This window comes from Falco rusticolus, chromosome 2 (genome assembly GCF_015220075.1).
Source record: "Falco rusticolus isolate bFalRus1 chromosome 2, bFalRus1.pri, whole genome shotgun sequence".
Taxonomy (NCBI): Eukaryota; Metazoa; Chordata; class Aves; order Falconiformes; family Falconidae; genus Falco; species Falco rusticolus.
The window spans coordinates 45,966,253-45,979,665 of record NC_051188.1 but is presented as its reverse complement, the minus strand read 5'-3'; the positions used below and the strand labels follow the sequence as shown (position 1 = coordinate 45,979,665).

At 35.3% G+C, this 13,413-nt stretch overlaps 1 protein-coding gene and 1 long non-coding RNA gene across 2 annotated transcripts in view; both read right to left on the bottom strand.

Moving 5' to 3' along the window:
- Positions 1 to 934: 934 nt before the first annotated feature.
- LOC119143241 lies at positions 935 to 12,861 on the bottom strand. The gene is made up of 6 exons (XR_005102635.1): positions 12,715 to 12,861; positions 11,158 to 11,247; positions 7,623 to 7,697; positions 6,201 to 6,309; positions 3,226 to 3,328; positions 935 to 2,300 (listed from the first exon to the last, which is right to left on the bottom strand). It is a non-coding gene; the product is annotated as an uncharacterized LOC119143241 (long non-coding RNA).
- A 110-nt stretch (positions 12,862 to 12,971) lies between these two features.
- The window catches only part of SCEL (sciellin), a 34,315-nt gene continuing 33,873 nt past the window's right edge, over positions 12,972 to 13,413 (bottom strand). Inside the window, exon 13 of the mRNA XM_037376601.1 lies at positions 12,972 to 13,005. Within this exon, the coding sequence (XP_037232498.1) occupies positions 12,972 to 13,005 (34 nt within the window). The remainder of the gene's footprint in view (positions 13,006 to 13,413) is intronic.

Genomic DNA, 13,413 nt, shown 5'->3' with positions numbered 1-13,413 from the left:
AACACCGCATGCTAATGATATGCAAAAAGGACAAAAAACAATTAAGTTTTGATCCATTAGTATTGAGATGTTAATATGATTTTTTTTTTTTAATGAGTACTGCCATGCCGGCTTTTATATGGTAAATATCAAGCATCACAAACGTGGTGTTTCTTTTCAGCAAACTTAAAACATATAATAAAAAATAACAAAAAAACCCACATGGCAAAATTACCAGGGCTGTTCAGCAAGGATGAATTAATGAGCACAGAATTATTATTTATTGTTTCTTATTGCTACTTCTCTGTCAGTGAGCATTTAAGTAGCAGATATTTGGATCCAGAGTTTGCTTCTGTTCTCTAGTGGAGTGAACTAAAATTTCTCATCCCTTCACACACTAGATGGTCCTGGATTCTAATGTGCTAGCTTAAATGAATATCTAACATCTGCCATTGTAACTGAGCCTTAGCAATAACTGTTGGCCTCTGAACAGGACCAAGTCTGTGACACCATTACTTTTCTCTACCTGTTGTGCAAGTCTTATTGCTTCCTGGGGAAGCACAGGGTAATAACAAGAATAGTTTAACTGTAATATGTCGTCAGCAGGAGACACACACCAGAAAAAAATATCTATACTAATGGGTTTATTAAAACTACTGCCTTTAGTTTATAAAGAATTTTCATAAAATTAACAAAACAAACTGTCTATTGTTTCATGGCTCCTTTGTATATCAGTCTGAACATCCTTTAAGTCAGGCAAGACAGATTACATCATTATTCAGCTGCAGGCCCAATGGTTTAAATTAGACACACATCCATGTGCAAACTACTGAATGTGCAGACAAAGAGAGAAATTTTGGCTGGGACAGCCATTCAACAGTCTAATATTAATCTGTGGCTTTGGCACTTTCCCCTTTCTAAGCTCTTGCTCAGGTCCAGCAGTCTTCAAGCACTCTAGCTTTGTCATGGTAGTATCTATGAAGTCCTTCTAAGCTGAGATGTAAGGGAGAAAAATCACTTCTGAATAACCATCTTCTAAGCCATTTCATGGCAGAGACTGGTAGTCAACACCTTTGTTTGTCCAGCAAACTGCTGAACTATTTATTATCTTAGGCAAATAAGGCAGGTAACAATTGAGTGTTGCAGAAAAATAACAAAGCATGAACTCTTCTTTCAGTTTGTATACTTCAATGCGCATACACTGTCCAAAAGGAAAAAAAAATAATGCTTTCACTGTAGGCTCAAAGGAAGGAGTTTATCTGCCCTAATGCAGACGTCTAGAAATCTGAGCTAGTCACTCCAGGTTCCTTTGCAAACCACGTAAAGTAAGATGTACATTCAGAGCATGGTTAACATCATAGTAAAATAGATGTTTGCAATCCGAGCAATTGAATCGCTTCCTAAAAATGTTTACTACTCTGTATGACTCTGAAAGCAGAATAGATCAAGTAACTTAAGAAGTAGATGTCTACATTGCAGATGTTTAAATTTAGGCAAGATGAATCCATCCAAGGTGTTTAGATATTCAGTTTAATAAAGTAGGAAAGATAAATACAACAACATAATGTCATGCAAAGTATGTATTTCATGATTTCATGGCCACTATTAAGTGTGCACTTCTTAAAAAAATGGTAATACAATGGTTACCAGAATTACAAACACGGAGCAAGATGCTTCTAATTAAAACCCTCTAACAATTTTTGTCTAGAATCCTACTAAAGTAATAGAGATGCATTTTCCAAAGATGATTTGTTCCATCTTAATTTTATCATTTAAGTTACTTGGGAAGAATCTTCCTCTGGAGACTGATGTCTTTTCTCAGAGGTACATAGTGAACCCACCTCACTCTGTATGAAAACAGTAGTTTAAACTGAATAGCTGACTTTTAAATGACTAATCTTTGATGCAATCAATCCCATTCATGTTATATAGAGATAACAGATCTTTATATCCGAGATGTGTTTTCAGTAAAGAGAACACAGCTCCTTCAAAACATACATGTAGGTACGTCCTTCTGTTCAGAAAATTTCAATAAATTGTTAGTTTTACATACAGTTTAGCAGTTTCACAGATCTGATGAATATACTGAACAATATCTTGTTTTACTTCCTGGCATGTGTGTATGAAAAAGCATCTAAATTATCATAAATTAATTCCTTTGGGAAACATGCAGTAGAATTGAATTTAGAGTATTTGTTCCTAGCAATAAAATTAATCATTTTCCATAGTGGTTTGAATTAACAGGCCAATACGCTTAACTAAACACTCGTGGAACTTCGTTATCATTCTCTCTGTATGTCAAAATTAGTAGATCCATTTTTCTGCAAGAGAGAAAAGATTGATCAGAAATGCCAAGCAAATCAGTATTCTCTAAATGTTACACAAAGAACCTTTAGATCAATTAATTTTTTTAGAAAATCTACCAAAGTCTGACTGTCCCATCTTGTCATTTGCTGAAATAAGATATGTCAATTTATAATTCTTATTATACAGTCTTTGGTGTGTCTTCCTACAGTTTTATAACTGTCACAATGACTTAATTTTAAAATCTGATTCATTGCAAAATTCACCTCCCATCAAATTTTGCAATGGCATAATAACACAAAGTATATCAGAACATTTCATCTACGTTTCCATTTGTCTTTATCTGGTACAGAGGTACTGATTTGTAGTATATAGTGTATAATTGCTGAGAAGACTTAAAATCTAGCAACTTCTAGGAAAATTAATAAAGAGCTTCGTTCTTCACTGCCATGCACATTTGTTTACTTGCTATGTTCCTCACAAAGGTAAGAATGGTACTCACAGGATAATATTTTCATTATGATTTAATAGGTTTTTGTACCTTCTCTTCATTAGTCACAACTACATTAGATGAAAATACCTCTGAACCCTGGCTTATTCATTTCAGTAGAACAGCCTGATTCTCAGATGACCTTGCAATTTATTCTTGTCACTTCCAGGGCAAGATGCCATTGCTTTGCTCCATTGACTGCACAGGTAGGACTGAACAGATTACAATGAGATCTTAAGAAATCTCCCTCACAGGTACAGAATAATTATTGTGTCTAGAACCTGGGGTTGGATATCACCCTAATCAACCCAGTCTTACTGAATAAAATAGTTTGAAAAAGTTTGAGTACACAGAAATGAGCAAACGCAACAGCTGTGTTGTAATACATTGGAGTTTTTTGAATATTTTCTACATTTTTGCTTATGTTCAGTATAATACATCTTGCATCTTACCTTTAACTTTGGAATAACAAGGCTCACAATGCACAGTTTTTCTGTAAATCCAAATGCTGTCTCCTGCTTTCAAATCTTCCAGTGGTCTTTTACATACTTCACACTTCAACACACAAGTAAAAGTAACAAGAAAAATTAAAATGAAAGGCTTCTCTAATATTCATTCCTAGCATGCTGTCATTTAGGAAGTAAGCAACCCAGATCATAATAGGGTTATGAGTACTGCAATATCATCAAATCTTAGCTCTGAAAGGGTAGTTTTAATGAACAGTAAATTAGACATCTGAATATCTCACCTTTAGACATCTAAAAATCAGATACCTAAGTCTCAACTGGTTCTGTAGGTTCTCATTAAACTTACTAAACCTTTCCTTCCCCCAGACACTTCCAAAAGGTGCTTTCTGTGTCTTAAAGATTTATTCTAAAATAAGATTATTCACCCTTTTGAGATCCTTTTGTTTCTTCATTGAGTAAAGGAAGCATGATCAGACTTAATCATCCAACTTCAAGTAGATCTTAAAGAATCTAAATGTGTATTTCAAAATATTTTGTGACACTTAACCATTAACTATGTCTCCCAAGGTTGCAGAATCTGGACAATGCTTTCACAAATGCCTCAACAAGCTAATTTTTGAGATAGAGAAGCATTGCCCAGTTTCACATAGGAATATACACAGATACACACAGAGGTTGACTTCCCAAAATCATAGGGAAAGCCTACAGTGGATCAAAGAGCAAAGTAATTTTTTGTATAAACCAGAATCTTGACACCCAGATCATCCTGGTTTTTTGTTGGGTTTTTTTTCCCCAATATAATAAAAGAATAGTACATTCCAGTTTCTTTGGATATTTTATCCTCTGATAAGTGAAAAGCAGCATTACTTTTACAGTGCAATTCAGTAACCAAATTGCCAGTCATCCCAGAAAAGCTGTGAGCCTTTCCGTAATTTTCATGATGGCTGTCTATTCAGATAAATTTGGACTGAAAATCTTTATTAAAATTAACAGTCTTACCCAGAACATCCCTTTGCAGCTAAATGAATAAAGAAATTCTGTGATGTCAACACCACAGATAACAACACACAAGGCAGTGTAAACTATTAGCTCCAGGATCCAAACAATATGCAATTGCCTTATGTTACACATGCTTATTAGGGCTAGTATGAATTTGCAACTGAGCACGCAGTACTGATTAGTATAACATGTTAAAGTACTAGACATTTGTTTGTTTGTTTGTTTTACATAACTATGCTTTTTCTATATCATTTCTACATAAGCTGTTAGTATTAGGGTACTATTAAAACAGTCTGCTCTCTTACTCATTTTATGTTTCCTGGTATAAATCAGCAAAAGGATGAGCATGCTTTCAAAGCTTTGATTACTAAGATTAGCTAGCATGTTTGTACAGAGAAAAAACCCTACAGTTTGGATTATTTACCCACGTAACTTTCGGCATATACCTTTATAAGGAAACAAAGACCTTATACTGCTGTCAGCTACATGCAAATCTATAATGGATACAGGGTATTTGTAAGGAGCTAAATGAATATTAATGATGAGAAATTGCACTACTTAGCTAAATGCATAACTGCAAGCATGAACCATAGACCTCCATTAGTTGTTTAATTTTTTGCCAGTGCTTCCATAAATGTGTAGTTACACAAAACTTAGGCTGAATTTTGCTAGCCAGACAGGTCCCCACTTGGGAATAGGTAGCAAAAAGAATATAATTTAAATAATAAGCTTAAATATTTAACAAATAATTCAGCCAATAGCAACATATTAACAATCCTAATTGCATAAAAAGCCCATTCCTCTTTATGTGGGTTGATCTATCTAAAAGGAATGCAAGCGAACCAGATCTTGTATTTACTTGCAATAATAGTACTGAGGAGGTATTACATAGTGATTTCTATGGAAGAAATTGCATTTCTAGTGCTCACAGAGCTCAGAAAGTCCGTATGAGACAAAAAGCATATGGAACATCATATATGTTAGGTACAACCTCAGTGCTCTATTCTGCTCTGAGTTACTTTTCAGGCAGTAACTATGTAAAAGGACTGCTGTCAGAAGCAGAAGTAAAAGCTATGCAAGACTGGGCAGAAAAAATGAGCTATGCTAATGCAGTGATTTTGCCAAGTATTGTTTGTTAGAACAACAAACTGTGTGGAGATGCAAGCAGAATTAATACAAGTGAGGCAGAAAGAAAACAGACTAGAGAGCTCAATGCTGGTAGACATATCCTGAGAAAAAATTAAGAGCAAATTTTAGGCTGAGGCTTAGGATTTGGAATGACAAAAAAAAAAAAATCTGCTGTCCTTTCATTCTTATTAGTATCAGGGAAAAATAATTACATAACCTTTATTAAATAAGATTGTGGCAAAGACATATCTAATTTCCACACTATTTTATCGTACAGCAGAAACTACCCATAAGACCCAAATTTTAACCAAATCTTTGGTGACAGTGGGTAAAATTATTTCACCTCTATGGCTCAAATACTTCTTGCTAATGCCTTTGGCACAAGCCATGGTTTTAGATGTCACTTAATCAGAAACATCTACAAAACTTTGTAAAAAATAGAAAAAAAATCTCCAATCTGAAGAAAGTGTAAGTAGGATATATTTCACTATATCAGACTGGAAGTGTGTATAACTGAAGGCCTATAAATGGGTAGGACATTCAGGATACGTTCCACTGCATCATTTATCCTCCTTGTGGTTGCAAGAAGGAAGGAGAGGCAGGGAGAGGGAGAGTAGAGGAGGAGACAGAGATGGAAAGAAAGAGGAAGGGATTGTGTAGAGGTGAGAGAGAGAAACTAGTATTTCCTCCATTAATCTTCTCCAGTGTGCAAGCCTTCATCTTCTCCCAGGTGGAGAAGGCCTAAGGCCTGAATATTCTCTTATTATATATGTAATATAATGTCGGTATTACATTCAAATTATATTTCTTGGTAGCAGGTGAAATCTTCTTACCTTGAAGCAAGTCGAATGACAGCAAATTTGCAAGGCATCTAAGATCATTTTGGCATCGATGCCCAAGGGCTTCCTGCAGTATGTACATATATCTTTTCCAATTATACTCCTGTGTATATAATATAACATCAGCTGTCAGAAAAAAAGCTACCACTGAAATCTCAAGGAGAAAATTGATAAGCCTAGTGCAGTACATAGGAAAGACAGGTGTACTGTACAATGGCCATAAATGGAAAAATGTCATGTGTGTATTCCTTCCATTCTAGTTGACAGGTGTAATATACATGCTCCTGTGATGGGCAAATTGCTGAGCATAATTATCAAGTAGCAAAAATACCTTGATAGAAAGAATGGTCTTCTTTGATTAACTGAATGATCTCAAATAGTAATGAGACCGTATTAAAGCTGCTGAATGTCTGGGAGCATGTATGCTAAATGGGAATGAAGTGGAGGGTAATGATTTTAATGTTTTAATCACAAAAGTAAATTGGTAGTTGAATTTAAATTGCCATCATTTGATCAGTCTGATATAGAATCTCCCCTATGTTGTTGAAGTGCCTGAAAATACTTTTAATTTTCTGCACTGCAGGGAGAAATCCTACCTTCATGGCAGTGGTACCGAACACATGTATAGAACAGCCTACCTCATATTCATAACAATAATATTAAAAAAAAATCTCAGCTCTTTTTGTATTCTTATGTGATGATCTGTACTTTCTCTAGATACAACTGCTGGTATTGGTTTCACACCACAAAATCAACTGCTTTTGCTCCTTTCCACTCAATGATAAACCATTGTACTAATATTTAATCATTCCCAGAGTTCCTTATACTTACGCTGGAAAGGGTATGAGTTTTTCTGATTTGGTATTTCTGAGTAATGGAGCTGTCCAAATTATCTGAACTGAAAATAGTGGGCACATTTAATTTTTTTCCCCCCCTGTGAAGTAAGATATTACCGATTGAGCAAATATCCTTTTTATATTTGGGGATATCTTACCTGATGTGAAAACATGGAGTTTTTAACAGCATTGTCATGTAACCCTATTCCTCCACATCTGTACCTAAAGTTGGTCATTATAGACACCATTCTCAGAAAGGAAGACAATTTCAGCAGAGTAAGCAGCTGCCCAACTGAAAAACTTACAGAACCATGAAGCCAACTCTATCACTTAAGGCATTGGCTATTGTTTCTATAGATATTTCAAAAGTGTCAGCTGTGACAAGCCTAACATAATATTAGGCTGCTGAACTGTGGTAATGATTTGATGGCAAGATCCCACAGAAAGGGAGCTCTGTATGAAAAGCTGTCTGATGAGCATAATCATGACTTCCACTGCTCTCTTTTGTCTGAACGCTTGAATGCTTATGCAAAATGTCTGTGTCCTTTAATACTCTACAATGTTATTAGTGTGTACTTACCGATCAGAAGTAGAGTAAACAGTTCTGATAGTATTTCCAGTTATATTTTCTTCATAGGCACCATATGATGATTTGCTGTGAAGCAGTGAGTGCACAGAAATCACTGAACAGTACTTTTTATTTTTAAAGGTTTCACTACAGTGATGATAATATGCAAATTAAAATAATGTAACATGCTTGTAATAAAATTTTAATACTTGGTGGTGAGTTCTTTTTCTGTATTTTCACAACCATTAAGAAAAATATATGAAATAAAAAACCATCAATTAGAAATACAGTGTCCTTAGACTGTGTTCTGTTGTCGAATGATTCTTCAACATTTCAAAACTAAATCCACAAGCCCATTGAGCAAAATCTACATGACAGTATTGGGTTTGCCCATGTTGATATCCCAGCCTAAATAATACATATCAGGAAATGGTGACACATTGCATTTTTTCCCTTCCCCCCCCCCCTTTCATTACTTCTCAAAGAGTTGTCAGCCCAACAAAACTACAGCATGTCCCTAGAAGTGGAGTAAGGGCCTTTATAATACAGGCTGTTCAACGTGCGATTTGAGTTCGCTACAGTAACTGTATTGTTCCTTGTATCAGAGTAGGGAGGAATATACTGAATTTAGAACTGAATACAGTTGATTAACTGCCAGTTTTGTTTGCATGGAAGGGATGAGCATGTATTGTGACAGCTGAAGAAGTCATATTGCCACACATTTTGAACATTTCTGAACTGATTCAGCTATCCTGTTCCTCCAGAAATTAATAAGGTATATGGTAATTATTACATGTTTTGTATCACTCTTGAATAATATTTAGCAATGTTAGGAACAATATTTTATAGTCATGTGTATTTGCAGAACATGTCTTTTTTAAAGGGAAGTTACAACAGAGCGGTAACATGCCTGTGTAAGGTGTTACACAGCCCAGATACACTTTTCTACATACCTGTCTTTTGTAATGTGTATATGTCTTATCTGATTTATATGCAACATCAAAATGTATTAAAATTGAACAGTTACTGAGAAGCTTAAATGATAAATGTGTTTTATTTATGTTTCATAGAACATAACAATATGATTGCTATTCAATAGTAACGTGGCAAACCTGGATTTGGCCAGGTATCTCTTCAAATGAATGCCCAGTGCTGCATTCACATTTCAGGCAAGAGGGAAATAAGCTTACTAAGTGGAAAAGCGAAGTGAAGTGATTGCCTTTTGAAAGAGTTTTTCTGGCTATTTTTCCCCCGACGAAGCTAGATGTGCCAAACACATGTCACAGGGTGGAGTATATTGATGGTGCAAGTGCCTAAGGTTTCTTGCTATAGTGAAAAGTGGCATAGGAATATCACCTCTCTATTCCTATGAGGTACGGGCCTGTTTGTGCTTCTTTTTGTTTTTAAGCTTATTTCCCCCAAATCTTCCATTTAACTCATTGTATTTAGCTGCAGAATCTAGTGCTGAGTCAGGCTGACATTTCAAGTGGTTAAATCAGGGTTGAGATGAGGGCAAAGTGAGTACTGTGCATTGCACACTCAACATAATACGGGTATTTAGATGCAGCATGCCTGAAAATACACTGTTTATCTTATAGAAAGTATAATGTATACAGAAAAACACTTTCCTCAAGTGTCCTAGTGTAGAGAACAGTGTCCCTTGGATTTTAATAACTGGCTAGAGTATTATGGTTGAAATACAGAAAAATATATATAACAATATCTTTATTTTTTTTTACTATATAGAACAAAAAACTATGAAGCTAGAGCAAAAATATTTCTGAAACGTCAGTTTCTAGTCTTGCCAACAGAAAATGTGAGGAAACTCAGAACCTTTCCAAATAAATGCATAGTCTGACAGCTTGACAAAACACTAAGTAAAAAACTGAGCCACACTGCAACCTGAGAACTGATCAAGTCCCTTCTTTCAGTTCATATCACCCACTCCTTTACTTGCTAGGGTTTGACTTGTTTATACAGCAAACTACTCAATAATAAATACTCTGTAGAACCTATTACATAAACCCTGAAAGAATGACCTGCAAAGATCATTCATTTAGTAAGCTTTCATAAATTAAATTGGGATTAGAGCTTCAGGTAGGGGATATACGTTTTGTCAAGTGTAAGGTAACACTGCATATTGAAGCATACTCTTTGCACTGCTATTCTTGTATTATTGTTTGTGTTTTTTCAAAGATAATCAGAATATTACACATCAGAAGCTGTATGTTTGAAAATTATACAAAATGCTAATTAATTTTTGTGTTGAATATTCATTTTGAGTCTTAAAACTGCATGCTGTTTGGATATTGTTTTATTCTGAGCCAATTTATGGGCTTGGCCTTCAAGGACATGCAGAAATTTCAAAATACACAAATTTCACCTGCACTGCAACCTCCTACAGGAAATGTAAGAAAATGAGAGGTCAAAGACCCAGTGCCCAGTCACACCCACACCGAGGCTCAGGTGTGCATAAGCTTAAGGACTGGGACGTTGGCCATAGTTTCCATGACGTACCAGACTGTGACTGCTATTTTCCCTATTAGTAAGGCTCAACAGAAGATTTCTCCTCTCTCTTCCATGTCATCAGCCATGGCTCAGGCAGTTCACAATCAATATACGTCAATATAACATCATACGTATAGGAATATGTCTTTAAAAAAATCCTGTCTACCAATAGAACATCATATGTATAGGAATATGTCTTTAAAAAAATCCTGTCTACACTAATACTGAGTTAATCCACATAGGTGGGTGGGTTGGTGCTGGAGAGGTTTTCCTAATCCAAAAAAGTCTTTCATTCAAGAATTATATATTGTAATTTTTGTTGTTCTATTTCTTAAAAATATATTTTGACTGTGAAGAAAAATATATTGTTTCCTTTATCTCAGTGATTTTCTGTTACCAACAGACCTGATGTTTAGCTAGTTCTACTAAATATCCCTACATCACATTTTTTCACTCAGATTTGCAATGTGTGTGCTTGTAGAGACAGAATCCAGCTAGAGCAAGAGTATTGCAAAAGAAATGGTTTATAAAATCATTTGTACCCGGCCAAAAATCAGAAACCCATGTTACAGTTTCAGTGATTGGGATAAGAGATGATAGATGTGTTCAGATTAATCTCATATAGTTTTAGGAACTGAAGACACTTGAGTGAAGAGTGTAATGTTTTCCTTACAGCCTCGGCAAGAACTAAGCTGCCTGAGAGCTCAGTGTGTCTAACATGCAGGAAATGCCATTCCTCTATTGATTATATAAGAATTCTGGCTTAACTGCTTTCTTAAATTTCATGCCTCAGCTATATCTCGAGCTACACAGGGTATGTCTTGTGCTTCCCACTCTGTGCACTGGAGCTATGGTTTGTGGGCTTTTAAGCGTGGGATCCTAGAAGCAGAATTTGGAAGGGGGCTGGCATAATTCCAGAGCCCAGTGTGAGGTTTCTAAACATCCCTGAAATTTCTTGCATAAAGATGGTTTCTCTTAATTTTTTTTGCAAGAAATAGCACTTTAGACATTACGGTTCTCAATTCATTGTCCACAATACCTGGTCTTTCTTCCACTGTCACTGGAGTAGTTTGTTTCTGGGAGATTATTTGGAGACCTTGGAGGATTTTCATATGCTTGCTCAGTTACCCTAAAAAAAAACAGAAACCACACAAAAAGAAAACAAACACTTTTTAGGAATAATTTGCAACTACACAGCTTTCTGTTACACTTACAACCATAAATGTAGAAGCTTTGGCTAGAATGAGTAGATAAAATAAACTTAGCTTTTTCTTACTGTCGTTAAATAGAAAGTAATGTAATCACTGACCTAAAATTTTAAGTCCTCTTGTTTATGCTTGTAGATATATTTATATCAGAAACTTCATCTAACTTTAATTGAACTTTCGTTTCATCAAGGTGCCCACTGAGGTTTTCAACTGTGCGGTAAGGTAATGTCTCAGTGGTTGATAGCATTCTGCATTTTCTTGGCAATATTCGATAATGTTTTATTCTTTTACTATATTTTAGTTTCAAGTTTTCTTTTTTTTGGATATACTACAGTTATGGTTTTTTTAGAAATGACTAGCTAAACAGATACATAGACTCTTACTTCAAAAAGCAGGATTACGATTCAAGAAAAAGAAACCTTGTCTCCTGCAGTTTTCCCTGCCATAAACATGACATGCAACCAAACATAAAAATAAACCTTTTCAGACAAAATATAGGATTGAAGTAATAAGTGTTAATAATGTTTTTGATGATTTTACAAAGCAGCTCAGAGAAAGGCTGCTCTTACTTGGTTCTGCCAAAGGTTATATTCTGAAAGAAGTTGATGATTATAAGCCTTAACTCAGAGTTTGTGCTGCAGTTTGATTTTTCTCAGTGAGCTTGCCAAGGTCTGAACCTTTGCTAAACGAACCTTGCTCAGTCCTGGTCACTGTTTTATATGCATAGCATGTTGCATGAAGCAGCACTGTATTGTGCTTGACTCCTAATCTTGCAGGCCCCCTTTCAGAACTAAAAGAGAAACTCATTCACCATAGATACTCAGTACGTGGTTCTCTGGTCAGACTGTCAAATGGGACTGCTAGTATAGAAGTATTTTATATTAAAAAAATAGCAAAACTGCTTATGTATACAGATAGTTAAGTTCTTCCTCTTCATTTAGATATACAGCTAAATGGAAGACTCAAAAGTTACCATCAGAATGGTGCCTAAAAACGTAATACTAACTCCACTTTAATTGTCCAAAAGGGATCTTAGTTTTTGCAAATAATGAAAACTCATAGCAGTGAAACTTTTTAACTAGGAATGTGTTTCCTTATATTTCTTTGAGATGCTAACATCTGAGTTCACAAAACACCTAGATAAGCACAAAAATACTTGACTACAAGAGATTATAGGTTTGAGTCATTGCTTATTATTAAAATACTTGCAGCTATATTGTTTTATTGGTTAATCAGGCACACTTTAGAAATAATACAGATACATTACTCAAATTATGGAAATTGTGATTACTTTTATTAGGAATTCACATTTTCTGGTACCACACTAAACAGCTACAACTCTTGATATTGGCTTTTTAAATTTTAGAGAACTATGAATTGAGTCTCACCGTTTTTTACTTTGGTCATCAGCAGACTTTACTTCAGTGTGATCACCAAGGTCCTTATCTCTGTGAAAGTGAGAAAACCCTCAGAATTAATCAAATTATTTGATTCAACCTAAACTTATTAAATAGTTTGATTTTTTTATGTTGAAGAAGAAAAATATTATATGCATTTCACAAGGAAGTTTCCTAACTACACTGGGTATGTATCGCAATTGTTTCATATCATGTGTTTAGTTAGTTATGAAGTAATAGTTATCAGTTCAAACTTCAATATTTTTCAGTTTCTCTCCAGTGCTGCAATACAAAAGAACAACAAGCTACTAGAAAATGCTAAGTTCATTAGAGTATGGTAGGATAATTCAGGTTGAAATTCAGTGACCTGGGAGAGACCAGTAGTCTAAACTCCTGCTCAAAGCAGGGGCAGCTCTGAGATCAGACCAGGTTGTTCAGGACTTTTTGTAGTTGTGTCTTGAAAAACTCAGAGGATGGAGATGGTATAACTTCTTCTGGCAACCTGCCCCTCTTCTGGACAGTCCTCCTTATAACCAGTCTGAACGTCTCTTGTTTCAGTTTATGACCGTTGTGTTGTGTTGTATCGCCCTACAACAGGCAAAGGGCCTGCCTACATTTTCTAAACTGACTATGGCTCTGTCGTTATAACTTGATAACATAATTTTGTTCAGTAATGGCACCAGCACCATG